Source organism: Pelmatolapia mariae, unplaced genomic scaffold (assembly GCF_036321145.2).
Source record: "Pelmatolapia mariae isolate MD_Pm_ZW unplaced genomic scaffold, Pm_UMD_F_2 NODE_ptg000626l+_length_32730_cov_1, whole genome shotgun sequence".
In the NCBI taxonomy this organism is placed as follows: domain Eukaryota; kingdom Metazoa; phylum Chordata; class Actinopteri; order Cichliformes; family Cichlidae; genus Pelmatolapia; species Pelmatolapia mariae.
In genome coordinates this window covers 13923-32730 of record NW_027052309.1, presented here as the reverse complement: position 1 = coordinate 32730, position 18808 = coordinate 13923, and the positions used below count along the sequence as shown (strand labels likewise).

Sequence of the window (18808 nt, the reverse complement as noted above, 5' to 3'; positions counted from 1 at the left end):
TGGGCTCCGCCCTTGGCCCACGCACCTGCCGTGAATCTACCTGATGACCTGGACTCCTGGGCTATTTAAGCTGAGGCTCAGAAGGCTTCTTCGCTGGGTGGTGGACTTACTCTCGTCAGTACAGCCCCGATAAACCCTGTTTGTTGTGTGATTACTCTGTTTATGCTCACCGCAGTTCTCTTGTGCTCAGGTTCTCACACTCGTCCGTGACCCCGATCTGTTTCCCTGGTGGCGTGGAGTGGAGTGGAGTGAGTGTGCTGAAAACAAATACGAGAGGAGCGAGTGAGCGGAGCGTGTGTTGGACTTTGTCCCTTTTCCCCTGGACCATTGCACATCCTGCCCTGTACACGTGGGGTTTGTAAATAAATGAACGACTGCTGTTCTAGTTCAGCTGCTCTGCTGACAGCTGCAGTTATTATATGACATTTTATTATTGTATTATCCATCCATTCACCTCTACTGTTCTTGCATCACATAGTCAGCATAAATATGTTTTTAATGAATGATGAAAGTGGGATGAATTTAATGAGCCCTTGTTGAGAGAGGTGGGACAGAGAGAGACAGAAGTCCCCCCCTCACCTCTTATTGGCTCTGAGAGAAATAAAAAGGTTTTAACATTTAGGCTGTTGTGTTTACAATGATATGAAGTGCTATTAGTAAATCATCTTCATTCTGAATCAGAAGTTTAATGAATGTGTTGAATGAGAATAATTGACATGATTTAAATGTGTAGATGTTGTGTGTGTAGACTCAGCTTTGAGAGATTAGTGTGTGTGTGGCTGCAGGAATGTTGGAAGATAAGAAATGTGCAGGAACTCCATCCTGATAAAAGACATTAAGAGTTAACAATAGAGTCATAATGTGATTGTGCTGATAGTTAATCCTGCTTAAGTGACTGAAACTGTTTAGAATACAATCAGGTAGAAGTTTAACCAAAGCAACCAATAAGAAAATCTGATAATAACTCTGTAGGCCCCACACTGAGAGTCTGTGTGGAAAGGATGGAGGAGCCACTAATCTAACATTAACATGGAAATCAAATCAATTATACTGAATATATTTGTTTCTGGGAAGAAAGTTTTCCTTTGTATTTGAATCAAAAAGTCATTATGTGGATGTTGATGTGAAAATGAGCTGATGGTGAATCTAACTGAAGATGAACTGCATGGTTGATGCTTCATAAAGTGAAATATATTCATATGCAGCCAAATGTTCATAATGGAATTTTCTATGTTAAGAAGAAAAGAAGAAAATGAAATGAAGCGATTTTGAAGCTAAAAGTCAGACACAGAGAGGATGAACGTTTATGGTTAGTTGCTCGAGTTCTTGCGATGAGCAGAGACGTCATCTGAAGACTCGTCCCGTGAGTCCACAGTTTGACACAAATTCATAGAAATTCTATCAGGATAAGATAGAAGATCTTTATTGTCACTGTTACCAGAACAATGAGGAGTTTCTCTCCATTGGCAGCTTGTATCTGTTTACATTCAGATTCTCAGGATAATAGAAGAAGATAAATAAAGATAAGAACAAGTTTCAGAGGTACCTACACAGGGAATGTGTGCAATGCACAATAAATGAAGTATTTAAACAAAAGGATCTGCACAAGTTCTATACAGAAACAAATCTATAGATATATCTGCAGGTACAGTGTAAAGAGGAGGATCGGGTCAGTATAAGGTGCTCTGTGATTGGTGGGATTGCACATTGAGTAAGTGGTAGGAATGCTGGTTGCTGCTGTAAAAGAATACAGTTCTATAAATAGAGGCAGGGATTCTACTGTAATGAATACTGGTTAGAAATCTAGTGCAAGTGTCCATGAGTGTTAACAGCACAGTTAACCTTCAATCAGGGTGGAGGTAGAAACTTCTACTGAGTCTGTTTGTCTTTGTTGGACCTGTAGAGTTTACCAGAGGGAAGGTGGGAAAGTGAGTGTCCAGGGTGGAGGGGTCCTTGATGATGATGCTTCCTGCTGAAGGCTGCCAGTATAGATGTCTCTGAGGGGGTTAGTGAAGTGCCGATTGGCCGCTCTGCTGCCCTCACCACGCGCTGCAGTTTCCTCTTGTCCTCCACAGTGCAGCAGTTGAAGCAGAGGGTGCAGCAGGAGGTCAGAAGGCTCTCGATGGTGGAGCAGTAGAAATTCATTAGCAGGCTTTGGGGCTTGACATTGCTTCCTGAGGAAGTGCAGCCTTTGTTGTGCTTTCCCTACCTGGTGGGAGATGTTTGTGGACCAGTTAAGGTCGGCCGAGATGTGGACTCCGAGGAACTTGAAGCTCTCCACCCTTTCTACCTCCTCCATCAATGTAGAGGGTGGAGTGCTCAGATGGCTTTGTTCTGCTGAAGTCGATTATCATGTCCTTGGTCTTGGCTGTGTTCAGATGCAGGTTGTTGTCGTCACACCATTGCTTCAGATGCTGAACCTCCTCTCTGTAGCTGAATCATCGTTGTTGTCCATCAGTCCTATGACAGTGGTGTCATCAGCACATTTATAATGGTGTTACTGGTGTGGAGTGGAGAACAGTCATGGGTGAAAAGTGAGTATAAGAGGGGACTGAGGACACACGTTCAGAGTGAGGGTGGAGGAGGTGTGGCTCCCATCCTGACGTTCTGGGGTGTGTTGCTCAGGAAGTCCAGTATCCAGCTGCACAGTGAGCTGCTGGGTCCTAAGTTGCTGAGTTTATGAACCAGTTTGTGGGCTTGAACTGTGTTGAAGCTAAAGTCCACAAACAGCATTCTCACGTACGTGTTTCCTACTGTCCAGATGTGTGAGGGTTGTGTGAAGAGCTGTAATGATGGCGTCCTCTGTCCACCTGTTTGCCTTCTACAGACTGTAGCAGTGAGAGGTTGAAGATAAGATAAGATAACCTTTATTAGTCCCACACGTGGGAAATTTGTTTTGTCACAGCAGGAAGTGGACAGTGCAAAAGTTATGAAGGACAATTAGAATAAAATAAAAAAGAATAAATACAGTACACAACTGTACAGAATAGAATAAAAATAGAATAATATATACAGTAGAATAAATAGAGTAAAATATACAATAGGATAAAAATAGAATACAAATGTTATATACAACAGAGTGAAAAATACAACGGTTGCCAGAAAGATTATTGCACATTGTGTTATTGCACATTTGTGGATGTGTGTGATTGATCAGTTAAATGCTTTGTTGTGGAGTCTGACAGCAGTGGGGAGGAAAGACCTGCGAAATCTCTCCGTCCCACACCGTGGGTGCCGCAGTCTCCCACTGAAGGAGCTGCTCAGTGCTGTCACAGTCTCATGCATGGGGTGGGAGATGTTGTCCAACAGGGATGACAGCTTAGCCACCAGTCTCCTGTCACTCACCACCTCCACTGGGTCCAGAGGGCATCCTAGAACAGAGCTGGCCCTTCTGATCAGCCTGTTCAGTCTTTTCCTGTCCCCAGCAGAGATGCTGCCGCCCCAGCAGACCACACCATAAAAGATGGCTGAGGCCACCACAGAGTCATAGAAGGTCTTCAGGAGTGGGCCCTCCACTCCAAACGACCTGAGTCTCCGCAGCAGGTACAGCCTGCTCTGCCCTTTCCTGTAGAGGGCGTCTGAGTTATGAGTCCAGTCCAGTTTGCTGTTCAGATGAACACCAAGGTACCTGTAGCTGTCCACAGCCTCAATGTCCATACCTTGGATGTTCAGTGGTTGCAGTGGAGGATGTTTGTGCCTGCGGAAGTCTACCACCAGCTCCTTGGTTTTACTGGCATTGATCTGGAGGTAGTTCAGCTGGCACCAGTCCACAAAGTCCTGAGTCAGTCCTCTGTACTCCTTGTCATCCCCATCAATGATGAGGCCGACTATTGCAGAGTCATCAGAGAACTTCTGCAGGAAGCACTGGGTGGAGTTGTGGGAGAAGTCTGCAGTGTAGATGGTGAAGAGGAACGGAGCCAGAACCGTTCCCTGTGGGGCCCCCATACTGCAGACGACCCTGTCCGACACACAGCCCTGAGTCCTCACATACTGCGGTCGGTCGGTGAGGTAGTCCAAAATCCAGGTAGTGAGGTGATGGTCCACTCCTGAGTTCTCCAGCTTGTCCTTCAGAACCGACGGAAGAATAGTGTTGAAGGCACTGGAGAAATCAAAGAACATGATTCTCACAGTGCTCCCAGCGGTCTCCAGGTGAGCGAGGGAACGGTGCATGAGGTGAATGACGGCATCATCCGCTCCAATGCCAGGCTGGTAGGCAAACTGAAGTGGGTCCAGTGATGAGCTCACAAGGCGCCGAAGCTGAGCCAGGACCAGCCGCTCCAGGGTCTTCATCAGGTGGGATGTCAGAGCCACCGGCCTGTAGCTGTTGAGGTCCTTGGGGCGTGAAGTCTTTGGCACTGGAACAACACAGGAGGTTTTCCAGAGCTGTGGGACTCTTCCCAGCCTCAGGCTCAGGTTGAAGAGGTGCTCCATCACACCACACAGTTGGTCCGCGCAGGACCTGACGACCCTCGAGCTGATGCCATCTGGACCCGCTGCCTTCTTGCCATTAATCCTCCTCAGTTCCCTCCTAACCTGGGTGGATGAGAGAGACAGGCTGGAGCCTTGTGTTGGTTGTGTATTGGATGCTGTTGTTGGGGGTGGGGAGGAGTGAGCAGGGTGAATAGAGGAGGTGTGAAGTGTCTGAGGTGTCAGAGGTGGAACAGCAGCAGTGGGGGAGGGTGAGTCTGCAGCCGATGTTGGAGACTGCCTCATGGCTGAATCAAATCTGTTGAAGAAATGATTCAGTTCATTTGCCCACCTCACATCCCTCCCAGGCAGAGAGTTCTGATGTTTGTGGCCTGAGATGGTTCTGAGGCCTCTCCAGACTTCACCGACGTTATTTTGCTGAAGCTGGTTCTCCATCTTCTGCCTGTAGCTGTCCTTCCCATTCCTTATCAGTCCCCTCAGCTCTCTCTGCACCGTTTTCAACTCCTCTTTGTCTTTGGATTTGAAGGCCCTCCTCTTCTGCTTGAGGACGGCTTTAATTTCTGGGGTAATCCAAGGTTTGTTGTTGGAGAAACACCGTACAGTCCTGGTAGGTACGGTGTTATCCACACAGAAATTAATATAGTCAGTAATACATGTAGTAAGGCTGTCGATGTCCTCTCCGTGGTCGTCACAGATCACCTCCCACACAGTGGACCCAAAACAATCCTTAAGAGCCTCCTCGCTCTCCTCCGACCATCTCTGCACTGTGCGGGTGGCTGGTGGCTCCCTGCGCACTAAGGGCTCATACACAGGGACAAGGTGCACCAGGTTGTGATCAGATCTGCCCAGGGGAGGGAGAGGTGATGAACTGTATGCCTCTTCAGCATTGGCATACAGTAAGTCCAGTGTTTTATTGTCTCTGGTTGGGCAGGTCACATACTGGGTGAAGGTGGGCAGTGTGGAGTCCAGTGAGGCATGATTGAAGTCCCCTGATATTATGAGGAGGGCTCTCGGAGATTGTGTTTGCAGTCTGCTGACCACTGAGTGGAGAGTGTCACAGGCTGCATCCGCGTTGGCCGAGGGGGGGACGTACGCTGTTATCGCGATAACATGCGAGAATTCCCGGGGCAGGTAGTATGGACGCATGCTAACAGCTAACAGCTCAATGTCTCTGCTGCAGAGTTGTTCTTTCACAGTGATGTGCCCAGGGTTACACCATCTGTCATTCACAAACACTGCCAGTCCCCCTCCTTTCCTCTTACCGCTGTCTCTTGTCCTGTCCGCTCGCAGCAGCTGGAATCCCGGTAGTGTCACACTCGTGTCCGGAGTTAGCGGTGTTAGCCACGACTCCGTTAGCATCATGATGCTACATTGCCGGTACTCCCTCTGTGACCAGGTTAGCGACGTTAGCTCATCCATTTTATTGGGCAAAGATCTGACATTTCCAATAATTACAGAAGGAAGAGATGGTCGATAACGTCTCCTTCTCGGGCGACGGCGCTCCTTCCCAGCACGACACCCCCGTCTTTTCCTCCTCAGCTCGCTGGGAATGTCGGGTCTGTCCGCCGGCAGTACTGCAGCGGGACGCAGCGCTAACAGCTGATCCTTACTGTAAACATGATGGTGGTGAAACCTCTGCTAGTTGGTCTGCACATGCTTTAAGCACTCCACCGGCTGCACCGTCAGCACCAGCTGCTTTCCTCGCATAGACTCTGTCAGTGTGGCTCTGACCTGATGCTGCTCCAGCTGGATGGGGGCGTCGTCCCTCTCTGTAACGCAGGATAGGTGTTGGTGTCACTGTTTTGTTGGTCAAAGCGGGCGAAGAACTGCTTCATGCGATTGTCCTTGTAGCCAGTGAGTGTCTTGATCCCTGCCACATGTTTCTGGAGTGGTTTGTGTTAAAGTGTTCCTCGATGCGCTGTTTGAATCTGCGTTTGGATTCTTTGATGCCTTTAGATCAGACGCCTCTTTGTAGGTTTGTTGGTCTCCTGATCTGAAGGCGCTGCTCTCAGTAGAGCTTGCACCTCACTGTTGAGCCATGGCTTCTGCTTTGGGAACACTTTGTCTTTGTTGTTGTTACACTCTCAGTGCAGATGTATGAGAGTACAGCAGATGTGTGGCCCTCCAAGTCTGTTCCTTCTGTGAATACACTCCAGACCATATTGTCCAAACAGTCCTGCAGGGCTGTGGTGGATCCACAGTCTAGTGTGGACTGTGTTACTTCTGGGTCTTAGAGACAAGGTTTGGATTTCTGAGGATGTTTCTGGGGGATCTAGTTTTGGTTAAATTATAGTTCTGCATTCTTCATCATCATTTCACTTATTTCTTGGTGTTCACGTCTCATTTATTTCCCTTTCCTTATACAACTGTTAGTTCATGCTGGTTTAAATAAGTCCTAAACTTCATTGTATGTGACATTAAACATCTTAAATGTAACTTTCTGTAGCAAAGAAAGCTGCAGGAGCCCAGGTTTCATCTCCACACACATCAGGAGCAGCTGCTCCATCACAAACACCACAGAAGAAGAACAACACTGGATCAGATTTAATGTAACCGGCTGTTTTTATCTGGATTTATTTGACAGGGACAGAGTTCATGTTCATGGACATCAGGATAAAAACAGAAGATGGAAACCTGCCAGATTTGAGCTGCTCATGTGTCGTCCCTGGGCAGGTCACATGACTCTGTCCAACACACAAAGACACACAGACACACAAGAAAAGCCAGAGAAACAAAGACAAATCCAAACAATCCATCATACTGAGTTAAAGTGATCACAGGTCTGCTTTGTTGGAGCCTTCAAAGTATCACATGTGGACTGTTCCTTTATTACTACCACTGAAGGCCACGCCCCTCTGGTCATGTGATCATGTGGTTTGTAGGAAGGCTCCTCTTCCTCAGAGGATCCACCTGTGCTTCCTCTCCTCCACCTGTTACAGTGAGGGAACGTCCTCCATGATGGAGGAGCTGCTGGGAAGTGCTGAGAGTTTCCTCCAGAGTGAGACCTCTGTCACAGTTCAGAGGATCTACGGCAGCAGAGACCTTCATGGACACTAAAAGTCTCAAACACACAACAACAACATCACACTGACTCCACTCTGACATCACTGATCAATAATCAAACAGATCAAACTGATTGATCAGCCATCAGAGGAGTCGGATCAATGGAGCTGCTTCTGTTCCTGATGTTTGATCCTGGACCTGAACCGTCCCTGCAGAGGAGACACGACAGCTTCACACAGAAACACAATAAAATAATAAGTGAAAGAGAACCAAGTGAATGTGAACAAACAGCTGTAACTGTGAGCAGCACGATTCTCCATCCATGATGTTTCCCTGGCTCCAGGCCACACAGCTGTATCTGTCTGTGGGGCGTTTAAGGGTCAGGCTGAACTGTCCGCTTTTCACACGCTCGTCTTTCTTTCACTCTGTGATGCTGCTCCTGTTTGTCAGGCTTCTCAGGACGGTGCCACCACTCCACCTGAGTGTCCTCAGGCAGCTGGACAGACTCCGCCCCCTCCTCCACCTCTGAGAGAACAGCAAACACAGCATGAGGTGTACAGACAGCAGCAGGTTTCAGAGGTGTAGAGACGAAGCAGAGGACGGAGGCCATGTCCACACTGATACGTTTTCTAAAAGCTTCTTTTTCTCTCCGTTTTGGCCTCCACACTGAGACGGCGTTTTTGCTCAAGGAAAACTGAGCTTTTTGAAAAGGCAGTTTTCATGTTGCAATCTGGACTGCAAAAACTGAGCCCTTTGAAAACAACGACGCATTTTAGTCATATGATGCAGTCATGTGACCAATTAAACTAAGTGGGTGGACGGCATTATACAGCAGTTCTTTTGTTTGCTCTCAGTTTTGACAGATTAAAGATTAATATCAGTTTATACCTGCTGCAGAGCTCCAGATAAAACTTTTCCTCCACATTTGCAGCGAAGCTTCAAAGAGCCTGAAAGTAAATAAACGGCACATGGAAATGACTTCCTGTGTGAGGCTTCAGTGTTAGTGGAGCCGCTAAAAGTGGTGGATCTAAATCTGCACCTCAAAGTGCATTCACATACAAGTAGAAGGGGAGTGAGTGGGTCAGCGCTCAGGGCTCAGACACTAAGTTGGCCTTAAACACACCATTTTATTTCCATGGAAACAGACACAACCAGAGTTACAGGTTAAATCCCCCTATACAATAAGAGAAACTCAGGAGAGTTTTTTCCAAGCACGACATCCCAGTGTACTTCAGACCCAGCAACACACTCAGACAGAAACTGGTTCACCCGAAAGACAAAACTCCAAAACACAGACTGAACAACGTGGTGTATGCTGTACAGTGCAGCGAGGAATGCCCAGACCTCTACATTGGAGAGACCAAACAGCCACAATCACAAGCGCATGGCACAACATAGAAGAGCCACCTCCACGGGACAAGACTCAGCAGTTCATCTGCATCTAAAAGTCAAAGGTCACTCTGAGGATGCCAATGTTCACATTTTGGACAGAGAGGACAGATGGTTTGAAAGAGGAGTGAAAGAGGCCATCTATGTCCACTGTGAGCGACCATCTTTGAACAGAGGCGGGGCTTACGACACCAACTGTCTGCCATCTATAATCCAGTTTTGAGTTCCCTCCCCAGACGCCTTAACGCCCACTCACATCCTGGGCCATCTGACCTCAGGAATTCACATGATAGGGTGGGGCCAGGTTTCACAATGAGCTCACCTGAAACCCTGGCTGATTAGGTCCCACACCCGCTTTCACACCTTGGCGCATGTGATTAGAGGATCACCAGGGGGTCCTTTGTCCCTCCTTGGGGGGATACTCCCACTGGGTTTAAATCTGGGACTCTCGGCCATTTGACCTTAGAACTGAAGAAGCTTCTCGGATGAGAGGTGAAACGTCTTCAAGCAACTTAAAGAAGTCCAGACGCTTTTCTTTGCAAGCTCCTTTGACTACGATGACCTGGATGACTGAGAAACTTCACAGACATAGTGAGAGAACAGCTCATTACAGTAATCTAAAGTAATAACTAAATAGTAATCATTCTCAAAAGAATTTAAATATGTCTTAAATTATAAACTGTCAGGAAACAAAACTATTAAAATGTTCCAAAAATAACTCAAGTGCTAAAGTTTAGAAAAACACATTTATAAATATGCAGAAAGTACTGAAAATATAATCACAAGTGTTTTTTAATCAAATAAATCTGAAAAATACTACAACTACAAACTATCATTAAAAGAACAGTTAGTTATATTAAAGGTGAGGATCACGCTGAGCCCTGGTTAAACACAGTAACACAACCCTGATAGGCCGACACAGAAACAGGTGATTACAGGTGAAACTCTCTGATGTTTCTGTATCCTTACCTGTAACCAGCTGAGTCAGCTGACGTGATCATGTGACCTCTCTGAGCGTCTGTAATGAGCTCAGCCGATCATCAGGATCACTGTGAATATAACTTAGAGATGACGAAGCCCCGCCCCCTCCTGCTCGGATCCTGAAGCAGCGCCACCATCAGGTCACACTGAGAGTCACACCTGTGACATCTGTGTGTGTGTTACTGTGTGTGTGTGTGTGTTTCTGTCTAGCTATCTTTGTGAGGTCCAAAATCTGCATCCTACTCTACTTGTGAGAACCAACAGTCACGTGTGAGGAGACACACACAACGGTCTTTGCAAATTTAAATACATTTAAAGGCATTTTTGAGGCTCAAAATGTGGTTTTAGTGTCAGGGTTACAATTAGGTTATGGTTAGGTTTAGGGTCAGGGTTAGACATTCATTTTTAAGGGTTAGGGTTAGGGTTAGGGAACCATTATGTCAATGAAGGTCCTCACTAAGATAGCTGAAGGAGAATGTGTGTGTGTTCCTCTGTGTGTGTGTGTTACTGTGACAGTGTGTGTGTGTGTTGTTACCCAGCAGGGCCTGGAACAGGTCACTCTGGAAGATGTTGAGCAGCCTCTCTGCTCGACCTTTGACCCCATCAGCAGCTCCAGCCCGACAGGCCTCCATCACCTGCACAGCGCGCTCAGTATCTGAGGAGACACCACAGCACACGCTTTACTGGGCTCTACTGGACTCTACTGTTCTGAGTCATGTAAGTAGTAGGTGACACAGTGAGTTGTCATGACTGTCCATCATCAAATCAAATCAAATCAAATCACCTTTATTGTCACATCACATGTGCAGGTACACTGGTACAGTACATGCGAGTGAAATTCTTGTGTGCGAGCTTCACAAGCAACAGAGTTGTGCAAAAGTACAATAACGTAAAACAAGAAAAAATATGAGAATGGCTAAATCTGAAAGTAATAAATATATGTACAATATAGAAGAGTATATGCATTACTGGATGTGTATACTAAATATGTTTTTCTACGTGTGTGTGTGTGTGTGTGTGTGTGTGTGTGTGTATATACATATTTTACAAATGAAATAGAGTAAACAATAAAATAAGATATATCAAATGTACAGAGGTTGGTAGTCGGACATGTGCAAAACAGTGGCATTAATGTACAGTATGGAGTGCATAATGCTGAAGTTCCAGTAGTGAGGGTGAGGTGTCTATGAAGTGTGCAGCAGTCTGATGGCCTGGTGGAAAAAGCTGTCTCTCAGTCTGCTGGTTCGGGACCGGATGCTGCAGAACCTCCTTCCTGATGGAAGTAGTCTGAACAGTTTATGACTGGGGTGACTGGAGTCCTTGATGATCCTCCCCGCTTTCCTCAGGCACCGCTTCCTGTAGATGTCTTGGAGGGAGGGAAGCTCACCTCCAATTATCCGTTCAGCACACCGCACTACTCTCTGGAGAGCTTTGCGGTTGTAAGCGGTGCTGTTGCCGTACCAGGTGGTGATGCATCCAGTGAGGATGCTCTCAATGGCACAGCGATAGAAGGTCCTGAGGATGCGGGGGCTCATGCCGAATCTTTTCAGTCTCCTGAGAAAGAAGAGGCGCTGCTGCGCCTTCTTCACTGTTTTGTTTTTGTGTCCTGACCACGTGAGATCCTCAGCCAGATGTACACCAAGGAAGCGGAAGCTGCTCACTCTCTCCACAGCGGCGCCGTTGATGGTGATGGGGGTGTGTACTTCCCTGCACCTCCGGAACTCCACTATCAACTCCTTTGTCTTTGCGACGTTGAGGGGGAGATGGTTGTCTTGACACCAGTGGGTCAGGGCGCTGACCATGTGTCATGTATCACATACATCATGTCTGTGTCTGTGAGAGCAGCTGAGCTGTGGGACCCTGGACTCCAGCAGACACACCTGTGTGTGTGTTACTGTGTCTGTACAGGTCACAGAGGTCGTGTTAGGCTTCCTTCCTTTTTTCCAGTAAAGGTAACTGAGACCCCACAGCCTGGTCACACTTTGAAGGTGTAAAGAAGCTCAAAGACGTCTCCAGGAAACATGTGGAAGATCACTTTAACAGTCGGGATACCAGGGGCACAAGGACACCTGTACACATGAGGAGCCCCGCCCCCACACTGCACACCTGTGTGTCCCAGTGCAGAACACACAGACGTGTTTCACATGCTGCTGCTGTGACAGTAATGAAGTGCTTTCACAGGTCGGACCTCTCACACTACCAGCATCAACAACAGCTGTGTGACATCTGGAAGCACTGAGTACAAATGAAGTGTGAAAGAAAATCCAAAAAAGGATAAAAATACATTTGAAAAACAGGTCAGATAGAAGAGATCAGAGATCAGCTCTCACAGCTCACCATGAAAGGAACCTGAACATGAACCAATACTGCTCACATCAATCGGCTCCATCACCTCGTGGGGCTGTGGTGCTGTCCTGCTGGCCATTGCTGTTGGGTGTTGGGGGGGGTGTGGGTTCCCTTGGGGTGGGTTTCTTGTGCGGTTTGGCGTGGGGGCTGTGGTCCTGACCTGGATGGGGCTTTTGTGGCTCTTAGGTGGTGTTCCCTTGGTTACCGGCCTGGCAGCCTGCCCCTGGGTTCTTGGGGTGCTCCACCTCCGGGCTGGGGTTCTGGCTGGGCCTGGGGGGCTTGGGTCCTGGATAATGTAATGATATAATTTTATTATATATTGGTTTTATTTGTACTATGATCTTATGGAAAGCACTTTGGTGTACTTCGGTCTTTGAAATGTGCTATATAAATAAACTTTGATTTTGATTTGATTTTTTTGATGTGTCACTGAGGTTGTGGGTGGGTGCATCCTGGCGCAGGGGCCTTTGGTGTACTGGTGGAACTGGGGGCCTCTTCAGCTGGTGGGGAGGTTGTTACCATCCTTTGCAGGGCGTCTCTACTCTTGAGGAGTCCAGTCTGCAGGTGGGGGAGGGATCTAGCAGAGGTGGAGGAGGAGCTCAGCCTGGGTGTCTTGTTTCTTATGCAGTCTGGGAGTTGAGTGAAGTTTGGGGTGGGTGTAGTTTTTCCTCTGTGGTGGGGTCAGGTGGACCTCTGTGGAAGGGGCGGCCCCTCCAGGAAGTACTGTCCCACCCCCCAATCCTTTCCTCCCCATCCCCATCTGTCTCCCTCCTCCCGCTCCATCACACCCCCACACATGCAGGGCCTCGGGGTACAGGTGTGTCACTGAGGTGCAGGGAGGCATTCCCCCTCTGGCCCCTCCACCTGTGCCTCACTTTTATTCCACAGCACAGACGTCCACATGACTCACATGCAGGGCCTCGGGGTCTGGAATGCTGGGGACGGCCACACCTGCCTGATCTATGAAGCTCAGATCAGCTGTGTCTGCTCTGTGTGAACATCTGTCCACATGTGCAGAGCACTGTCGCTGTGATGAGTCGAGTAGGTGTTGTTCCTGCTCGGTCCCTCACAGATGAAGCAGCTGTTAGAGTCTCTCTCACACCGACCTGCAGCACTGACACTTCCAGGAAAAGCCTCCAGCTCCAGGACCTGATCCCCGAGTGTCTGTCACAGGAAAGGAGGAACTCTAAATCTGACTACCAAAATAAAAGGTTAGAGTCAGGTGGAGCTCCCCGTGTCCTCCACACCGTCTGAGATGGCTGTGAGGTCATCATGAGACACACCCACCTCCATCAGCTGTGCACAATGCAGGCCCACTAAGACTTACAGAAGACCCACCCACTCACTCAGTCATGTGTGGACCCCATCAGCATCAAACCTGAGAGAACCTCAGATGGTGGAGGGTGGGTGGAGTCAGAAACCAGCTGCAGCTGCTCCACCCACTGTGCAGGAGCAGGTCTCCTCCATCTTTGGTAAGCTAACCAGACTGAGCTCTCTGTACACAGAGCCCTGTATGAGCAGATCATGTCAGAATCAGAATCAGAATCGTGTTTATTGGCCAAGTATATGTGCAGACAAATACAAGGAATTTGGTTCCGGTAGATGGTGGCTCTCAAGCACAGCAATGTAAATCACACACACACACACACACACACACACACGCACCCACACACATACGTGTCTATATATACATTACACATGCATACACATACATACACAAATCTGTGTAAACCAACTTTAAATAACTAATCTAAACGTATATACATAACATACAGAAATGAAATGAGGTGGAATGAATACTACAGAATGTACATAAGGTGCAGTTGCAGTCTGGCAGTGGGAGCAGTGTGACAGGTCAACTGTTTAGGAGGGAGATGGCGAGGGGAAAGAAACTGTTCCTGTGTCGGGTGGTCCTGGTCTGCAGGCTTCTGTACCGTCTGCCAGAGGGCAGCAGATCAAAAAGTCTGTGTCCAGGGTGTGAGGGGTCTGTGATGATTTTCCCTGCCAGTTTCCTGGTTCTTGAGAGGTGCAGGTCCTGGATGGAGGGCAGGGGGGCGCCGATGATCCTTTCTGCTGCCCGTACAGTCCGCTGCAGTCTGCACCTGTCCTGTTTAGTGGCTGCACCATACCAGACTGTGATGGAGGAGCACAGGACAGACTCAATGACTGCAGTGTAGAACTGGGTCAGCAGCTCCTGTGGAAGACTGTACTTCCCCAGTTGTCTCAGGAAGTACATCCTCTGCTGGGTCTTTTTGAGGATGGACTTGATGTTGGTCTCCCACTTCAGGTCCTGGGAGATGGTGGTACCCAGGAACTTGAAGATCTCCACAGTCGACACAGGGCTGTCTGATATGATGAGGGGGGGCAGAGTTGAGGGATGTCTCCTGAAGTCCACTGTCATCTCTACAGTTTTAAGCATGTTCAGCTCCAGATTGTGCTGACTGCACCAGAGTACCAGAGAGGTGAGAGGTGGAAGGTGTGTTGGGGGTCAGTGTCTGAAGCAGCGTCTCTGGGGAGGGGAGGGTGAGGCGTGGGAGTCTGTCCGTCTCAAACCTGCAGTAGAATGTGTTTAACTCGTTGGCCAGGTCTTTGTTTGCTTCAACAGTGGGTGGGGGGCGTCTGTAGCTGGTGATTTCCTGCAGGCCCCTCCACACTGACGCAGGGTCGTTGGCTGAGAGCCGTTCTTCCAGCTTCTGGGAGTAGATCCTTTTAGCTGCTTTGATCTCCTTGGTCAGTGTGTTCCTGGCCTGCATGTACAGGGCCCTGTCACCACTTCTGTAGGCGTCCTCATTGGCCTTACGAAGATGTTGGAGTTTAGGAGTGAACCATGGTTTATTGTTGTTGTATGTGCAAAAGGTCTTTGTTGGCTCACACACGTCTTCACAAAAACTGATGTATGATGTCACAGTGTGACAGCAGGCCTGCCTCTCACCTGTGAGCCCGTCACCTGTTCATGCAGGCTGAGATTTAATCATGTGTGTTGGAGTCTGTCGGGTCATGAGGACAGCAGTCTGACCTCCCCCTGCCTCCTCTGAGGGGTTTACAAACCGTAACCCAGAGTGATGACCTGCCTCCTCCCAGCAGGACACACCTGTGACTCTCCTCCAACAGGTGGTGTCAGCCTCCTCAGAGCTCCATCCCTGAGGATCCTGTCAGCTCCTGCACCCAAAGAAACCATGAAACCTGCTTTGGCCCTGAGCTCTGATCAGCTGGCCCGTCCGTCCGCCAGCCTTAAATAAAGTTTCACTTTGAATCCAGCAGCTTGTGTAAGGAGCTCAGGTCACATGATGCTCAGGCTTCCTGTATGACCCACTCTGAGGTCAGACCAGGAAAACCAGTCGAAACAAGATGAACCCCAGTGTAACCATGGTGACCGACAGAGGTCAAAGGTCACGCAGACAGTAGATTTTTATATATACCAGTGAGGAGAACAGGAAGTGAAAGATAAGAAGAAGTAGAAGAAGAAGAGGCTGAGGACGAACCACAGTAGTGAAACCACACACACACACACACACACACACACACACCTTTCATAACAAACAAAAACAAACAAACAAATAAACAGAACGTTGATGTGGGAAAAAACGTCTCACCTTCTCTCTTCAGCGGCATGTCGTCTCGCTGATCCTCACTAATCCTCTTTGGGGATTTTACTCTCGCAGTGCACTCTGGGTAACAGAGTCCTAATCCCTCCTTACTGAGGCCCCGCCCATCTCCAGTTCACAGGACTGGACGATGCTGTTGGTCTCAGTGAGACTCACTGTGGTTTAAACTGAGCTGATGAAGGAAAACATTTAAATAAATGTAATTAAGTGTTCAGACGTGTGGGTCAAACTCAGAGTCCATGACAGAGACAGACGCATCACTGAGGCATCGATCAGCTGAGAAAACAACACTAACACACACGACTGAGATCAGATTTATATGACAGATCAGATTAAATATTAACGATAAAGTCAAAACTGATGAAAGCAAAAACAAGTCTCAGATTAGATATGTGTATATTTTTATATTTAATGATCTAAATATATTTAATAATACATTCTTTATTTAATTATGTATGATATGGAGTAATCTTGTCTGAAATAAAGGTAAATAAATGATAAAAACATGAGAAGATAATGACTAAACCGGGGTCAGGTGACGCTTTGAATTCTTTGTGTGAATATACATGATCGTTAAAGTGTCACGTCTGTTATCACAGGTTCTGAAAATAAGAATTATGTTATTATTGCTGAGCTCAGAGCTGCTTTATACTGACAAATAAAATGAAATAAATAAAGTCTTTATTTTTATTTGAAGGGTTAAAATGAAGCAGGTTGTTTCAGCATGTCAGTCTATCAGAGATCAGACTGAAGTGTGTTAAACAGAGTTGTTACTCTGTAACTGTAACAGTTAATTAAAAGAGCAAAATAATGAATTTCCTCAATCATTGATGCACTTTATGAACAGCTGGAGCCACCTGGTGGACAAATACTGCAACTGCATTGTTCAGGTTCCCCATTGTTGCACAGTACATGCCTCAGCAAATACTTTCTTTATCAGCCTTATCTCTTGCTTTCATGTGGTAAGTCTTTCTTCTGTATTCATTGAGAGACTTGAATGCTTTGAATTCCTTTATCAATTCCAGTCGCCTCGAATGATGTCACCACGTTGTGGAGCGTCATTTACCTGGCAGGAAACACGGCGCCTGAGCGGCTCAAACGTTTGGTAACTAACCCTTCACGAGAACGGATGACAACAGGGCAACTTGCAGTACTTGCAAAGCAGATATTTCATTTAACCATTTAAAGCCAGTCTTGCATAGTTTTGCGTCACTATTTTTAAATCCCGGTAGAGGAGTTGTTGCCTTATGCCATCAGCTTGTCCTAGGTCACAGTTTCCTTCCACATATAGCTTTGCAAACACTGCATAAAAAGCACTTGCAGCAACAAAAACATAATATTCCAGAAACACCTTTGCCGATCCGATCAGCTGTTCGTAACACTTCCTATGTCCATCAGCGTGAACTATCGCATGTCCGCCATGACCTGGCCAAAACCGAAAATGACGTCATTTTGCGGAAATGTAGTTTTTCACCATCGGGGCCGTATAAGCCTATACTGGTGTTTTTAAAAGTTATGTTTGACTTTATGACTTTCTGTGTCGTTTCTGGGATGCTTAGGACTCAAATTGCACTGCTCGAAATAATTTGTTTTGATGCACATGCTGTTTTTTTGCAAATTTGCATTATAATATTTATTTTCGTTTTTCCTGCAGTATATAAAAATTGGTGTATTTCAAAAATAAAATATAAAGACATAAAGACACTCAAAATAAATTTCCTGCGGTGGGAAACTAGTTTGTGCAACTTTTTTGTATTTACAGTTTTGGTCTCTTAAATTTCTCTATCTAGAAATATATGTTAAAACTAAACTGAACTAAACTAAACTAAAACGATTTTCAATTTTTTTCAGTTTATTGCACTTTTCTGCAATTTATGTAATTACTATTCACTTAATGCACAATAGAATAATAGAAGAGTACCCGATGCCCTGGTTGGGCACTGCTCATTTCTTTACGACACTGGATTTGACCGAGGGCTACTGGCAGAATCGCTTGTCTGCAGAGTCTAAGGAAAAAACGTACCTTCTCGCGGTTGACTATCACTCTAGATTCGTTGAGATTGCTTTGTTAAATAGAACAAAATCAAACGATATCATTACCCACCTGAAATCTTTCTTTGCCCGTCATGGCATCCCAGAGGACCTCATGTCCGATAATGGGCCTCAGTATTCAGGTCAAACCTTTGCAGACTTCGCAGCAGCGTACGGCTTTAAACACAAGCAGCCCCAAGTTTCTGTAAAGTAATGGAGAAGCAGAACGTGCTGTGCAGACTGTAAAAAATCTTCTTAACAAAGCAGCTGATCCTTATCTAGCTCTTCCTACCTATATAGCTACACCACTGCAGTCTGGATACAGTCCCGCAGAGCTTTTAATGGGCAGACGTCTGCAAACCACACTGCAGATACTTCCATCGCAGCCGGAGCCTACACTGCCAGATGGCGCACTGCTCAAAAGGAAGGGGAGAAGAGGATGAAGGAAACAGCAAACTTCAACAGGCGCCACCGCCCAAAACCTTTATGCAGCCTGTCCCCAGGAGAGCAAGTTTAGGTGACTGATGTCAGAACTGCAGGCACTGTTATCCAAAATCACTCTACACCCCGATCATACACAGTGGAGCTACCACAAGGGACTGTGAGGCGTAATCGCGTGCATTTGATTCCTTTAAGTGCACAAGTGCTTGAACCTGATAATGTGCCTGTGTTGCAGAAACCACAAACACCCAGTGTGATCCCTGCTACACCTGTTAACACTGATGTTCTCAGAACCAAGTCAGGGAGGGCAACAGTTAAACCTACAAAGTTAGATCTGTAAGAGGAAAAAGGTTGTTGTTATATAACTGTGTTATAATGGTTTTGTAGAGTGAAACGAATCAAACAGAGTCGTCAAAAAAAGAAGGGGGGGGGGGGGGGGGGATAAAAACAAACTGTACAGTGAGTCAAGAGTTGGTCCAAAAGTCAGCTGAGACTGAAGAAGTCACCTGGATGATGACCAAACGTTTCTCCCACAAAACGCTACGTCCAGATGAACAGATTCAACTTTTGGAGAGTCACCAGTT

At 46.9% G+C, this 18808-nt stretch overlaps 1 protein-coding gene across 7 annotated transcripts; it reads right to left on the bottom strand.

Annotated features, from left to right (window-relative positions):
- Positions 1–10: 10 nt before the first annotated feature.
- On the bottom strand, positions 11–17986 carry LOC134623404 (uncharacterized). 7 transcript variants are annotated; one of them, XR_010573462.1, is made up of 6 exons: positions 17857–17986; positions 15741–15924; positions 12139–12433; positions 10337–10456; positions 9143–9398; positions 11–257 (listed from the first exon to the last, which is right to left on the bottom strand). XR_010573462.1 is itself a non-coding variant. In XM_065469853.1 (5 exons), exons 3-5 carry the CDS (start codon positions 12224–12226, stop codon positions 187–189), a joined length of 279 nt encoding a protein of 92 aa, XP_065325925.1. In that variant the 5' UTR covers positions 12227–12433; positions 15741–15924; positions 17857–17986; the 3' UTR covers positions 11–186. The 7 variants fall into 7 exon arrangements, 1 of the variants encoding a protein (XP_065325925.1); XR_010573461.1 differs by lacking the exon at positions 11–257 and adding an exon at positions 5417–8378; XM_065469853.1 differs by lacking the exon at positions 9143–9398.
- Between the last annotated feature and the right edge of the window lie 822 nt (positions 17987–18808).

Bases quoted from the DNA above. Each gene is read 5' to 3' on its own strand.
- LOC134623404 (XM_065469853.1), bottom strand. From the start codon at position 12,226: ATGGCCAGCAGGACAGCACCACAGCCCCACGAGGTGATGGAGCCGATT. The intron at 10,457-12,138 runs GTGAGCTGTGAG...GTGTCTCCTCAG, and splicing joins ATGTTCAGGTTCCTTTCATG to ATACTGAGCGCGCTGTGCAG. The intron at 258-10,336 runs GTAACAACACAC...ATTTGTTTTCAG, and splicing joins CCTGTTCCAGGCCCTGCTGG to CACACTCACTCCACTCCACT.